The sequence below is a fragment of the Cheilinus undulatus genome, linkage group 21 (assembly GCF_018320785.1).
Source record: "Cheilinus undulatus linkage group 21, ASM1832078v1, whole genome shotgun sequence".
Classification (NCBI taxonomy): domain Eukaryota; kingdom Metazoa; phylum Chordata; class Actinopteri; order Labriformes; family Labridae; genus Cheilinus; species Cheilinus undulatus.
In genome coordinates, this window is record NC_054885.1 from 3,573,357 (window position 1) to 3,586,367 (window position 13,011).

The window sequence follows — 13,011 nt, forward strand, 5'->3', positions numbered from 1 at the left end:
CTTTGAGTGTCTTTCAACAGCAGGAACTAGGAACCTTCTGAGGAACTATAGATACCTCTTGACAGCAGGAACTTGGAACCTTTTGAGGAACTTTAGGTGCCTTTCAACAGCAGGAACTAGGAACCTTCTGAGGAACTACAGGTGCCTTTCAACAGCAGGAACTTAGAACCTTTTAAGGAACTATAGGTGCCTTTCAACAGCAAGAACTCGGAAACTTTTGAGGAACTATAGGAGCTTTTCAAAAGCAGGAACTTGAAACCTGTTACAGAACTTATGGTGCTTTTCGACAGCAGGAATTTTCCAGAGAACAAGGAAACTTTTAAGATCTAAAGGTGCTTACAGACAGCAGGAACTTTGGACTTTAGATTGAGGATGTTTTAATTCCTTCCTGCTGCTGTTTCACTGAGAAGTTTTTGTAAACCAATTTTTTCCCTGAATATTTCACTACTTTCTGGACACAAAAGTGGATCAAGAAATAATAATGTTTTTAGTTTCACAATTTGATCAATAGGCATAATCTTAAACAGCTCAAACATGGTCTTTTGGTTGCATTTTTCCATGCAGAAATCACTACTTGCCCCCCAAGGAGAGTTCTCTTCTGCTATGTGATGTCTACTGTACATCCCAAGCTATGAAACACACTATCAGGCGTGTCAGGCTAGCTTACAGATGCTGCTATAGAGTCTCACAGGTTCTAAAACATGTCATTTTATCACCTCTGGTGCAAAACCATTCAGTCCATGAATTCTTGCAGAAGGGGGACTAGCTCAAAGCACATCTGCATTGTTCATTATAGAAATCCAAAATGTGGACTGTTAAACTAATATGCATGTACATGCAAATCTGCATGGAAATATTTGTAAAACCTGAACTGATTTGAGGGAAATGAATGCCAAAAAGTCCTTGCAGATCTGAAATAGGATTACTTCATTGATAATAAAAGCTGTCTGAATGACCATCCTGAAACTTCACTACCTCTGTGTGTTTCGATCATTGTGCTCTGCAGTGACACACATCTCCCAAAGCATCTATATATAGGGGGTGTTGCTGTGCTCCCTGCTGCGATCTCTGTGACTCATCATGAGTGGGTGGACACTAACACACACTCCGAGATACAGCGACGCTCACCATCACACACTGATGAGTCCAGTGGTTGAGTCACCAACCAGTGATGTCACTGCAGCGTCAACAATTGTCAGCGAGTCTGTGTGACGGCCCAGCTCCCCTGGACACCTGCGCTGTGCTCTCTCATTTCACGCTCTGTGTCTTTAAATCATCCTAATCTTTGTTCAGAAACGCCGCGCGTCCTTCAGACATGTCGTACAGATGGTATTTATGCTCCACGTTTGTCAAAAAAGTGTCGCAAGTAGGTGTCAAAAAACTAAAGTGTTATTCAAATTCACATTCAGATCCCACCTTTTCCTGTTCCTGTAAAATGTCAAAGCTTTCTTCCGATGACTCATCTGGTACTTTTGTGCTCACAAAAAAAAAAAATCATCCGGTTTAAATGTGACAAGACGTTTTGGATTGATTCATTTAACCTTGCCCTAAAATAGAGCTGTGGCATCCTCAAGATATAAAAAAACATCACAAGTGAAAACAGGAAAGAGATGTGGCCACAAAAGGACGGATAAAGATCAGAAGACAATATTTTCATATTTTCATCCCTCATCTAAAACCTGTCACTCATCATCACTGTCAAGATTTTTTTTATCTATCCTGTCTCAAGCCCTCTTCTGATATCAGGAACTTCCAAAGAACTATCTATGCTTTACAAGCAGGACCTTCCCCATGGAAGTAGGAACATCTGAGGAACTATAGCTGCATTCTGACCACAGGAACATTCCCCCAAAAGCTGGAACCTTAAGAGGACCCAAAAGGTGCTTTTTCACTGCAGGAATATTTCCCAGGAACTATGCCTTCTGAGATCAAAAAGGTACTTTTCAGCAGCAGGGACTTTCTCCAGGAAAGATAAAAGATAAAAAAAAACCTATCTCCTCAAAAGACCCTGCTTCTGGGGAAGTACTTTTAAAAGGACTGTAGGGGCGTGGCTTGCCATGTTGCACCTTTCTGATTGGTTGAGAAAGCAGGGTTAGTATAACAGAGAATAAAACACTTTAAAAAACATAAAAAGAAAGAGTTTTCTGGAGCATAATGGACAGCTTCATGAATTAATCACTACTAAAAAGACTATTAACTGTGATATTCAAACCCACAGTGGCTCAGGATTTCTCCGTATTAAAACATTAATGTGAGGGTGAAAAACACCTGAGGATACGTGAGGTTTGGGCTGAGGTAAGAGGCCATCAGAGAGCAGTGGTGAATCAGATATCTAACACACAGTAACATCTGTAAGAGAGCAAACACGGTGAGAAAACAGCTCGAGGTCTGCTGATGATTCATCTGAGTGATTCATCTCTCTGTGGGATGAAGCTGCGCAACCAAAACGTCCTGAGATTAAGAAGAGACCCCCGACCTTAGAGCAGATTTTATTACCTTTTCTAATCTGATGAGCCCCCGCTTTCCTGTCACTAAGGCTCCTTCATTGATTAAACCCAGCATGCTAAAATATGGGTTAAAATTGGATGTTAAGAACACTACAGAAAAGCAAACGTGCTATTTTTAGTGGATCACGTCTTCCAGTTTATGAGTAACTTTTGCCTCTTTTCACTGGCAATTAAAACCATGAAACTACCCAGTATCAGCTGTCAGGACTTCTATTTTGCTGTGATATTAACAAGTCATTAATTTAAGGGATGCTGGAAAAAAATCTACAAACGTCAGAATCAGAAATACTAATTTTGTTATGATTCAAAATGCCCCTAAAAAAATAAACACGACAACACGACACTTGTAGTCCATCTCCTGGACTTGTCTATGAGGTGGCTCCTGATCCACTGACTCCAGTCTCAGTCCAGTCCTTGTGAAGCTCCCCTTAGTTCTTGAATCTGCTTTGTTTGACAATCCTCTGAAGGCTGAGCTCATCCCTGTTGGTTGTGCTCCTTTTCTTACCACACTTTTCTCATCAGTCAACTTTCCATGAATATGCTTAGACACAGCCTCTCAGAACAGCCCGTCCTTTAAGCACTGACCCTCTGTGGCTTACCCTCGATTATGATTTGAAACAGTACTCTGAGAACACATGATCCTTCAACAGTGGCATTCTGAGGCTTACTCCCTTAAATATGCCTTGATACAGCACTCTAAGAACAGCCTGCTCTTTGCAATGACCCTCTGTGGCTTACCCTCCTTGAATATGCTCTGATACAGCCTCTCAGAACACATGATGTTCCAGCAGTTATCTTCTGTAGCTTAACTTCCTTTAATATGCTTTGACACAGCACTCTGAGAATAACTGCTCTTTCAAAAGCAACCTTCTGTGGCTTACCTTTGCCAAATATGCTTTGACATAGCACTCTGAGGTCGTTTTCACACCTGATAGTCCGGGGGACTCGGCCCGTTTTGGAACAGAAATGGCAACATTGTTGCACTTTCCTTTGGTTTGGTTCGCATTCACACTGCTCTCTTGGTCAAGCGGACCGAAGCGTCTGAACACCTACAACCTCTGCTCGCTAGGGGCGCTGTCGCCATGAACAAACGGCGACCAAGAAGGAAAGAAGGCGTAGAAGAAGATGAAACTCCTTCTGCCGGTATTTTTCCACATAAACAATTAAATTTACGCTGTCTTGGGGTTTCTGCTCTTGCGTTGGGCCATTACGAGCAGCCAGCGAGGCAGTGAGCTGTCCAACATGTCGTTCTTATCATGAGACGAATAAATAAGCACGGACTACGACGTGTTGCTATGGTTACCCAGACACCAAGCGAGGTACCGACGTGTATTTGAGTGTATTAAATCACATATAAATCCGTATATCATTGCACTTTATGCCACTTCCTTCCTTTGGTTCACAAGTTGGTCCGCTTTGCTTTCACACCTTAAACAAACCGCACCAGGATTCGTTTGGAAGTTGACCAAGACCCCCTGTTTTCAAGCGGACCAGAGTCTGTGTGAGCTTTCACACCACTCCAAATGAATCGGACTATCCGGGGAAACGGACCAGAGTTCGTTTAAAGCGGACCAAACCGCTCTGGTGTGAATGCGCTCTAAAAACACCCGCCTTTTTGGCAACGACCCTGTGTTGCTTACCCTCCTTGAATCTTCTCTGATACAGCCTCTCAGAACAGCCTGCCCTTTCAGCAGTGACCTTCTGTGGACTGTACCACAGTGAGAGAATGAAGGCTCAGGAAACCTTTGTAAATTGGACTTTACCACAATATTCTAACATACCAAGACAGTGGATGTAAGATTTTTTTTTGATAACTGCAGGTGCAGGTCCACCTAGAGCTGACTAACTTTCCTCCACTCTCATTGATTCATAACTGCTGTTCATCACTTCCTGCCCCAATCTGACCTGCACATGTCAGGATCTATCCTCATTTTAATTTCTCAGTGCTGCTTTTCTGGAGTTTTATCATAAACGAAGGATTTAGAATTGTGATCATGTCATTCGTTTCATCTGAAATTTTTTAGCTGTCTTCAGTTCATTTGCATTGAAATAGTTTGCAGATTAAGCAAATATTGTTATTTTTGTAAGAGGTTTTCCTTTTCAGTGCACATCAGATGAAATGTGATTGATATCCTTTGATTTTCAGTGGAATAGTGTCATGTTTCAAAACCCTGCATGCAGCGTAGTGAGGAAGGATGTTTTCAGACACTGACCTGTGTGTAGCTCCCTCTCTCCTCTTCCTCTCCCTCCCTCAGCTGGATGACGTCCTCATCCTCTTCCTCCTCGTCCAGCTCACTCTCCGTGCTCTCTCCTTTAATGTGCACCTCGCCGTGTTCATCTTCACCTTTTACCTGTGCACCGAGTCGCTCTGAGGAGGGCGTGCTGTCGTCTGATCCCTCCTTCTGAAGCCTGACAGGATGTTTAAATTTATGAGAGTTCACTAATATTAAAACAAATTAATCTGTTTTTATGACACACTGATTGGTTGAGTTTGCACACCTGTGTAAGCTGGATCCTCCGTCGTCCTCCTGCATGTCGTTGGTCTCTGTTAGCTCCTCCTCTGTCTCCTCTGGATGTGTGGGTGGTGGCCTAGGAAGCTCCGCCCCCTTCGATAGCATCTGGAACATAAAGTTAGTCAGTACGTTTGCATATTTCTCTATAATCAGTGTTTATTTCTGTGTAAGCGCTCGTACCTTGTAGTGTTTCTCCAGGAAGTGCTGGTGTTGCTGCTGGACGACGAGCTGCTGCAGAGCCTGAGGCGACTGCGGCAGAGGAGCGCTCTGCGTCCGAGCCAACGGACGATGGCGAGGCAGCTTATTAACTGACCGAATACCGCTGGACACGCCCCTTTCTGCCGTAACTAGGGGCGACTGGCTGTACATGGGGACTACAACAACAGAAAAACAGTGAAATAAAAACCAGGACTCTGCTGTGGATGTTAATGTGGATTTAACGTCTCCTTTACCTGCGTGTGAACCTGCCAACATGGCGGTCTGCTGTCTGGCCTGTTCCAGCAGTAACACGTGCTGCAGTAATGAGGAATGTGCTGAATGAGAGCTGGGGGGCGGAGAATCTACATCATGTCCCACCCCTGCAATAAAAACACCATTACATTACCAAAACATCCAACAGAAAATGTATCCTGTTCAAGAAACTGGGCAACATTCAAGTTTTGAATGGGTAAAAAAATTGTGATAACTGATTAAATTGACTAATTTATGTTTTTATTTTCTTCTCTACTAATACTAGGTGGATATGTTTCTGTTAGCAGACACCCTTCACTTTTTTCAATTTTGTTATGTCTTGGAGCTTTAAAAAACTTCATATGTAATTTAAGCAGACGTTCATGTGTTCTGCACTGAAATCTATCAGCCACAGTGGTCTATGGATCATTTACAACGCGTTCAAAATATTATGCAAAAATGATATCTTTCTCTGATTTTCCTAAATAGTCGATGCAAATGACAAGTCAGTGTAATTTTCAAGTCATCAGCTGTTAGAGCATAACTCAAATTTTATTGAACAAACCAACAAACAAACCTCTCAATCTGTTCTCAATTATTACACACAACAGAGTTTCAAACATTTTATAGGTTGTAAAGAACTGAAAATGGTAATTTGTTAAATTTGCAGCATTAGGAGGTCAGATTCACTGAAATCAAAGCTATTTCAATCAAAAACATCTTAACAGACCAAGTTCCATGTTAACATAGGAGCCCTTCTTTGATATCACCTTCACTATTCTTGCATCTATTGAACTTGTGAGTTTTTGGAGAGTTTCTGCTTGAATTTCTTTGAAAGATGTCAGAATATCCTCCCAGAGCTGCTGTTTTGATGTGAACTTCCTCCCACCCTCATAGATCTTTAGCTTGAGGATGCTCCAAAGGTTCTCAAAACCACAGTTTCATTTGAAATATTTATTTATTCTATTCTAACCACTTCTAACGTGTTGCTGTATTGCTGTGAGCTGTGTAATTTGGGCTAAATTAAAATTACTGTAATGCTTTACACTGACATTAACCCTGGCTGTCAAAAACTACAATTTTAGCCTTTAAATCCAGCACGTTTCTGTGATTGTAATTTGTAAATAGTTGTATTTTGCACAGTTTATATTGTCAATAAAGTACTTTAAATACCTGCCTAACTCACCTGCAGGTAGTGAAGATGTGGAAAGAAACTTCCCTGTTAGAGCTCCGCCCCCTCGTAGTGATTGGATGGCTTGACGTTCAGCCTCTTGCTGGGTGGAAAGTTTCTGGGGGGCCTGTGGAGGGGGCGGGGGGCATGGAAATAAATGTTTCAGAGCTGTGAGAGCCGCTTTATTATTTTATCCTAGAGAAGAAAAGCCTGCTTTTATTTCTAAATGGCTGCTAAACTCTTGTTAAATAAAATCTGTGCTGACTCACAGTGATGTGTGTGTTTGCAGGGAGGCCCAAGGAAATATTTGGCAAAGAGGGCGAGGTGTAGAGATTCAGAGGACTCAACGTCCCATCAGCACCCAGCGTCTGATGGAGAGATCTCAGCTGAAGAGAAGAGACACACGATAAACACAAGATAAATCTGGGTTACCGAGGAGGAAAGAGATATAAGAGTCACAGACAGCATTTATAGATGAGCGCGTACCTCCGTCTGTATATTTGGGACCGATCCCGTGTTCCCGTTGGCGATGGCTGTGTTGGAACTGTTGGGACTGCTGGGACCTGAACCTGGAGCGCTGTTACAGAGAGACGACACTGGACGAGCAAGAGAGAGAGAGAAAGAGGGATCAATCTACCATTTTATTGAGAAGAGTCAAGGATTTAGCCTGATTTATGATTCTAGATGAAATATGCACGGCCTCTATGTGCTTCTCCTAAAAGATGCAACTACACAGATCACATCCTCCATGATTGGTCTGCTAGGTAGCACCAGGTGACTACCAGTCTGAGGGGTCTCAGGGTATGTTATGTGTACTCTGATAAATGGCTGCAGACAAAGCTACAACCAGTCAGGCATCTGAAGTGCAGTTCCTTATCCTCATGTCTCAAAAAGAATGCGTCTAAACAAGAAAGTTTATCACCTGAAATCTCGATGGCTCTCTTCTTAAAGGTGCTGATTACGGTCCCATCCTTCCTGCGGAGGAGCGGCGAGCTCCGCCTCTCTGCCACCTTCTGCTTCAACCGTGAACGCACCTTCAGGTTCGGCTCAGACACTGAAAGAAGAACCGGGTAAAAGACGAGAATGAGCGGTCACATTCAGAGGGTTTAATCTCATACAGCTGTGAATGCCCCCGTCATGTAAGCATCATGGCCTCTTTTGTTCTAAATAGAGGCTGTTGGAGCTGCGGTGTTGTGGCAAGCGTTTCATGAGGGTGATTTAAGGCGTTTGGTGTTTTGCCAACAGGAGACTAGCGGGTTGTTTCAGGATTGCCAGCTGCCGATTAATCCCACATTACATTTTTGGCCGGCGAGGCCGCTCACTCGATTCGGCGGGATGAGGGCAAAGATCAGGAGGAGGAGGACAGGTCTGGGTTTTATTGGTTTATGAGTGAAATCCTGAAAACCTGAAGTTTTACCTCCATCGACCCAGACAGAGGCAGAGCAGACGGGGAAGACTTTGACATGGTTTGATGGATAAGCTCTTAATTTGTTTTCGTTGTTAGAACTGAATAACCCTGATCTCATTTTTACTTTTACATAAAGCCTTTAATTTCACAGGACTATATCTGCCTCTGCACTGGGGCTGACATGATACCAGATTTATAAACTCTGAGATATTCCAGTAAAAATCAAAAGACATCAGTGATTGTTTGGTACCAGGTCCCTTCCTGTTTAAATGATCAAATCTTGCAGTGAAACTGCTTTTGTCTAAGTAAAACTGCTACACAGTACACAGAATATTCAGTACTGAATGTGACAAGTTTAAGTTAAATTTCTAAAGGTCTCCTACACACCTATCTCATCAAACAGAGGATGGTTTTTCAGAAATTTCTGGTATTTTTTGATCATCACAGTAGCAAAGACTGAATATTTCCAAACACACGTCACTGAAAATATCAATATCCATTTTTCCAACCTCATTCAATCGTTCAGTAAAGAACAAAAGCTTCTTTTTTAAAGGGTTATTCCGGATTTTTTCAAGTTGGATTGTTAAAGTCAGGGGTTCCCAACCATTAATCCTCAAAGCCCTCCTTCTGGTCAGTGTATTTTCTAGCAGATCCATTTCCTGGCTGAAACCAGACTCAAAACCTGGGAGAAACTCATTATTCCATTTTATCATTTTTGATAGAAAACGGAAAAAAACAGACAAATGAGATATTTTCTCGTTTTTTTGTTTTTGTTTTTGTTTTTTCCATTTTGGTCACAAACATGGAAAACAAATACAATTTTACAAAAGAGGACCATTTTTTTCACCCCAATTCAGTTATTTTGTTTTCTTGTTTAAGTGAAATACTTGAGAAAAAGGAAATCATGTGATCTATTGGGAAAGATGAACATTTCAAAATAAAAGTCCTTATGTTTAAATTTAATATGTATTGCTCTGATTATTTTTTTACTTGTGAACACACACTTATAAATAAATAAGTCAAAATAAAAAATAGACTCCTGCAGTGTACATGGGTAAAAACTTCAAGAAGTATTATTTATTCATATTAATTTATCCTCCTCCTAATATTAATATAGTCCATTCAATCCCCAGTACTTTTACCAGAGACATTATTTTTAATACACTGTATAGAGCAAATAAGCCTGTTATTATACTGTAAAACACAGTGGGTGGTTATTTAGGCATTTATTAGGCATTTATATTGAAATGTTCACCTTTCCCAATGGGTCATATGTTTTATTTTTCTTCAAGTATTTCATTAAAACAAGAAAACAAAAAAACGGAACTGAAAAAAAAATTTGACCCCTTTTATAACACTTTATTTGTTTTTCTATTTTTGTGACAAAAATAAAAAAAAAGAGAAAACTGATTGTTTTTTTCTGTTTTGTCCATTTTCTGTCAAAAATGGAATAACTAGAATTTCTCCTGGTTTTGGAGTCTGGTTTCAACCAGGACATGGATCGACCCCTTCTTCAAGGGAGCGCACCCCTTCCCTAAAAGACCCACAAGAAAAAGGAAGAATTTCTGTCAAAAATGTGACTTGTTGTAAGCCATAAAATGCCAGCATAAAAGTCCTAAAACACTTGTTCCTACCCTAATCGAGATATTTTAATGAACTGTTTAGTGAGTCTGTTTCCATGATTTTAGTTAAAATTTGCAAAGCTCCCCCTGAGGCGGCCCAGGCCCCAGATTGTGCTTTTAACTCACGTCACCTTTTTATCATTTAATTTCTCTGATGTATGAACCAGTGTCATGGTTTAAATGGTGTTGGATTAACTGATGCCTCTTGCTTTCTGATTGTAAGAATCTGTCAGTGCCTTCAGAGACAATAACGCTGCTAGGACAGAGTTTGCTGGTCCACAAATATGTTTACAGAGATGAATAATAGGAAAGAAAATTTAAGTGACTTTTCAGAGGTCAGATCAAAACAAAATAAATGGCAGTGGCTCATTGTTACCCTCATGTTCTGCTTCTACAAGGGTTTTAGTGGGATTTTCAGGTCTGAGATGGAACTGCAGGAAACTGAAGTTTGGGAAAAGCTTGTCTAAAATACTTGATAATAGCAGTTATACTGACCACAAAGATTTCAGACTATGTAGCCCCTTTAAGGGGAGCCCGCTGAGAAGCCAGGCTATACAGAGCTATGGACAGGCACAGTCGCTTCATGTATTTTAGTGCATTTAGGTCAAAATGGGCCAGAAATGAAAGTTGGCTTTAAATGAAACGGTTTTATTTTCCTTCCACAGAACGTCTGTGTTGGTACTATTTTACAATGAAACAAATAGGCTGTGTGCTCTTCTGCCTGACCGCACTGTTATCTGCAGATCAGCTGTTGGGTCACAGCGGGGTCAAACACCAGTTTCTGCAGGCTACACTGAGATTTTTAGTAGTAATTCAATGATATCTCCTGTGGCTAATACTGCCAAATAATTTGTGCAACCCCCATAAGAAATACTGAACTGTCCCTTTAAATTTCTACTTCTTCTACGCTGATGATTGACTGATTTACAGCCAGTCCTAACGGCATGCATGCACTGAAGACCTCGCTATCCACGCTGCATCCTACCTGTCTTGCGGAGCGGGAAGTCGTCTTTGCCCTCGTAGTTGCCAAGCAGAGGGGGCAGTTTGTAGGACGGGGGAGTTCCTGGGGTGTTACTTTGAGGAGGAGAGCCTTGTTCCAGGGAGGTGTGGGGGGCTCCCCTGCAAAAATACACAGACAATCAGAAGGAAAGAGGGAGTTATCCGACTGGACAAACTTCACAGGCATGTTCTGGGGACCTCTGAGACCGATATAAACTTGTCTTAAAGGGGTAAAATATTTGACCTTTAACACTAAGAAATGTAGAAAAGTAAAAAAGAGGTAAATAAACAGGACATTATAAAATTAAGCTCAAATCTTAGCTGCACCTAAAGCAGAAATCACTCATGATTTCTGCTTTTGAGTGTTTTACAGGATGATTATTAGTAAGAGTTGAGGGTTTAAATCTTCCTATCTTGCATTGCCTTTTATATGTTTTTGGTCTTCATGTATTTTGGCCTTGCTTTAGTTAATCAAACCCCACCACACTGATAATTAGAAGTGTTAAAATAGCCTTACAGTAATGTTATAAATCAGCCCAAGTATGCGATCCTCACCAGCACTTTGGGGAGAAAGAATGGTTGAGTCCTCCTGGACCGGGCTCTTTCTTACTGAGGAGGAACTCCTGCAGCTTCAGCTTCACTTCCGTGCTGGCGATGGCACCTTCACACCGAGAAACGGAGAGAACGTTAAACGTTAAAGCAGACACTGGTGAAGTATGAGTTCGGTACCGCGGTGTGACATACTCTCTTTTCCTTTCTCCTTGTTCCTCAGCAGCAGCAGTTGTTGCTCCAGTCGGTGTTTCTCCTGCTCTTCGTGTCGTTGCTGCTCCAGTTTCCTCTTCTGCTCCAGCTCCTGCTGACGCTTGGCTGCCAAAAGCTCCTGTTGTTGCTAACGAACACAAAAACATGCACACACATTGAACCAAACGGACTAACAACAGCATGCATGAAGAGTGTTTATTTATCAGTGAGGCTAAGATTGTTTTGGTGATTTAGTTTATTTATTTTCTGGTGTAAAATCACAAATCTACCAGACTTAAAATCATCAGTCAGTGTTGCAGGTATCTTTCTGGTGTAGCGTCAGCTTGTATCCTAAATCTAATTGAGTGAATAATACCTGACAGGCTACCTTCAGGTGTTCCTGCAGCTGGACTTCGTGTTGTCTGGTCAGCACTTCGTGTTTTTTCTGGAACTCTGCAAACAGCAGCTGTTTCTGGAGCTCCTGCTGCTGTTTGAGGAGGACCAGTTCCTGCTGGAGCTGCTGCTCCCTGAGGGTCGTGTCCACCACGGCGCCCCCAGACAGGGAGCCCACCCTGGGCTCGGTGCGCAGGTCCACGGGGCCCCCACCTCCTCCTGGACCCCCACCTAGACAACAAGTATTTGTCTATTTCACTCTTGTAATTTAACTTTTATCAAGACATCATGTTCATACAGCGACAAATATTGAATTTTGTAAAAATACATGGGTCAAAAGGATGAAAAATAACATCGTACTAATGCAGATTCACAGAATAACACGGCAGAGGACATGCAAACACCACCAAAATGTTTGTTTTTGAATGGACTTTGGTTCAGTCTTTCCTGGTACGAATTTAAGACGCTGCTCAGCAAAATCTCCCCCCAGATGGCGTGGTTGATTGGGAGAAACTCACTTTCATTTTTGAGCAAACTCACCTTTCATCTGATACATTTACAGGAGACAATGGACGCACTAAATCAAACCCCCTTTTTTAACAGAACCCCCCTCAAGGACTCCTAGAGGACTCCTCACTCACCCCCTTCACTGCCTCCTCCTCTCTGCTCGCTCGCTGTTCCTACAGGGCTCTGCATGCCTGACGGGAGGCTGCTCTTCACCTCCACCACTGCAGGAGAAAGAAAGAGAGAGAGAAAGAGAAAAAGAGAGAGAGGGATTGATTAGTCTGGAGAATGTTATCAGACTATTACATCACATTACACTCACATTCAGATGAGTTGTAACCGTGGTGTAAGAGGAGAGGGACACAGTGACCTGCACACCTAAAAATAGAAACAGGCCTAGCGTTAGCCTAGCATTCAATTTAAAATTAGACCAGTAATGCCTTTGCTTTAGCCTAGCCAACATTTACGTGGCTACGCTAAAGGATGCTGCAAAAGACGGGAAAATGTGTCACACATTTAGAGAAAGCTTATAGGCCGTAGGTACAAATACCTTTAGTGGAGTCTGTTTTATGTTCATCTTCATTCTTCAAACTTAAATGTGCTTCAGGGACTGTGTAAAGTTGATAAGGGCATATAGGCTCAATCAAATAAATCAAATAGTGAGCATTCCTACTCATAACAGAGCCACCAACCAGAGCCAGAG

General features: G+C 41.9%; 1 protein-coding gene across 3 annotated transcripts in view; it reads right to left on the bottom strand.

Annotated features, from left to right (window-relative positions):
- hdac5 (histone deacetylase 5) overlaps positions 1–13,011 on the bottom strand; it is an 80,218-nt gene that overhangs the window by 17,729 nt on the left and 49,478 nt on the right. For 2 of the 3 annotated variants that reach the window (XM_041777745.1, XM_041777743.1), the window contains 13 exons: positions 12,446–12,532; positions 11,788–12,035; positions 11,415–11,559; positions 11,226–11,331; positions 10,657–10,790; positions 7,564–7,695; positions 7,128–7,237; positions 6,911–7,027; positions 6,657–6,768; positions 5,473–5,598; positions 5,201–5,394; positions 5,007–5,125; positions 4,721–4,916 (listed from right to left, as the gene is read on the bottom strand). In XM_041777745.1, coding sequence (XP_041633679.1) covers positions 4,721–4,916; positions 5,007–5,125; positions 5,201–5,394; positions 5,473–5,598; positions 6,657–6,768; positions 6,911–7,027; positions 7,128–7,237; positions 7,564–7,695; positions 10,657–10,790; positions 11,226–11,331; positions 11,415–11,559; positions 11,788–12,035; positions 12,446–12,532 — 1,826 coding nt within the window. The remainder of the gene's footprint in view (positions 1–4,720; positions 4,917–5,006; positions 5,126–5,200; positions 5,395–5,472; positions 5,599–6,656; positions 6,769–6,910; positions 7,028–7,127; positions 7,238–7,563; positions 7,696–10,656; positions 10,791–11,225; positions 11,332–11,414; positions 11,560–11,787; positions 12,036–12,445; positions 12,533–13,011) is intronic. The other variant, XM_041777744.1, reaches the window with a different exon arrangement.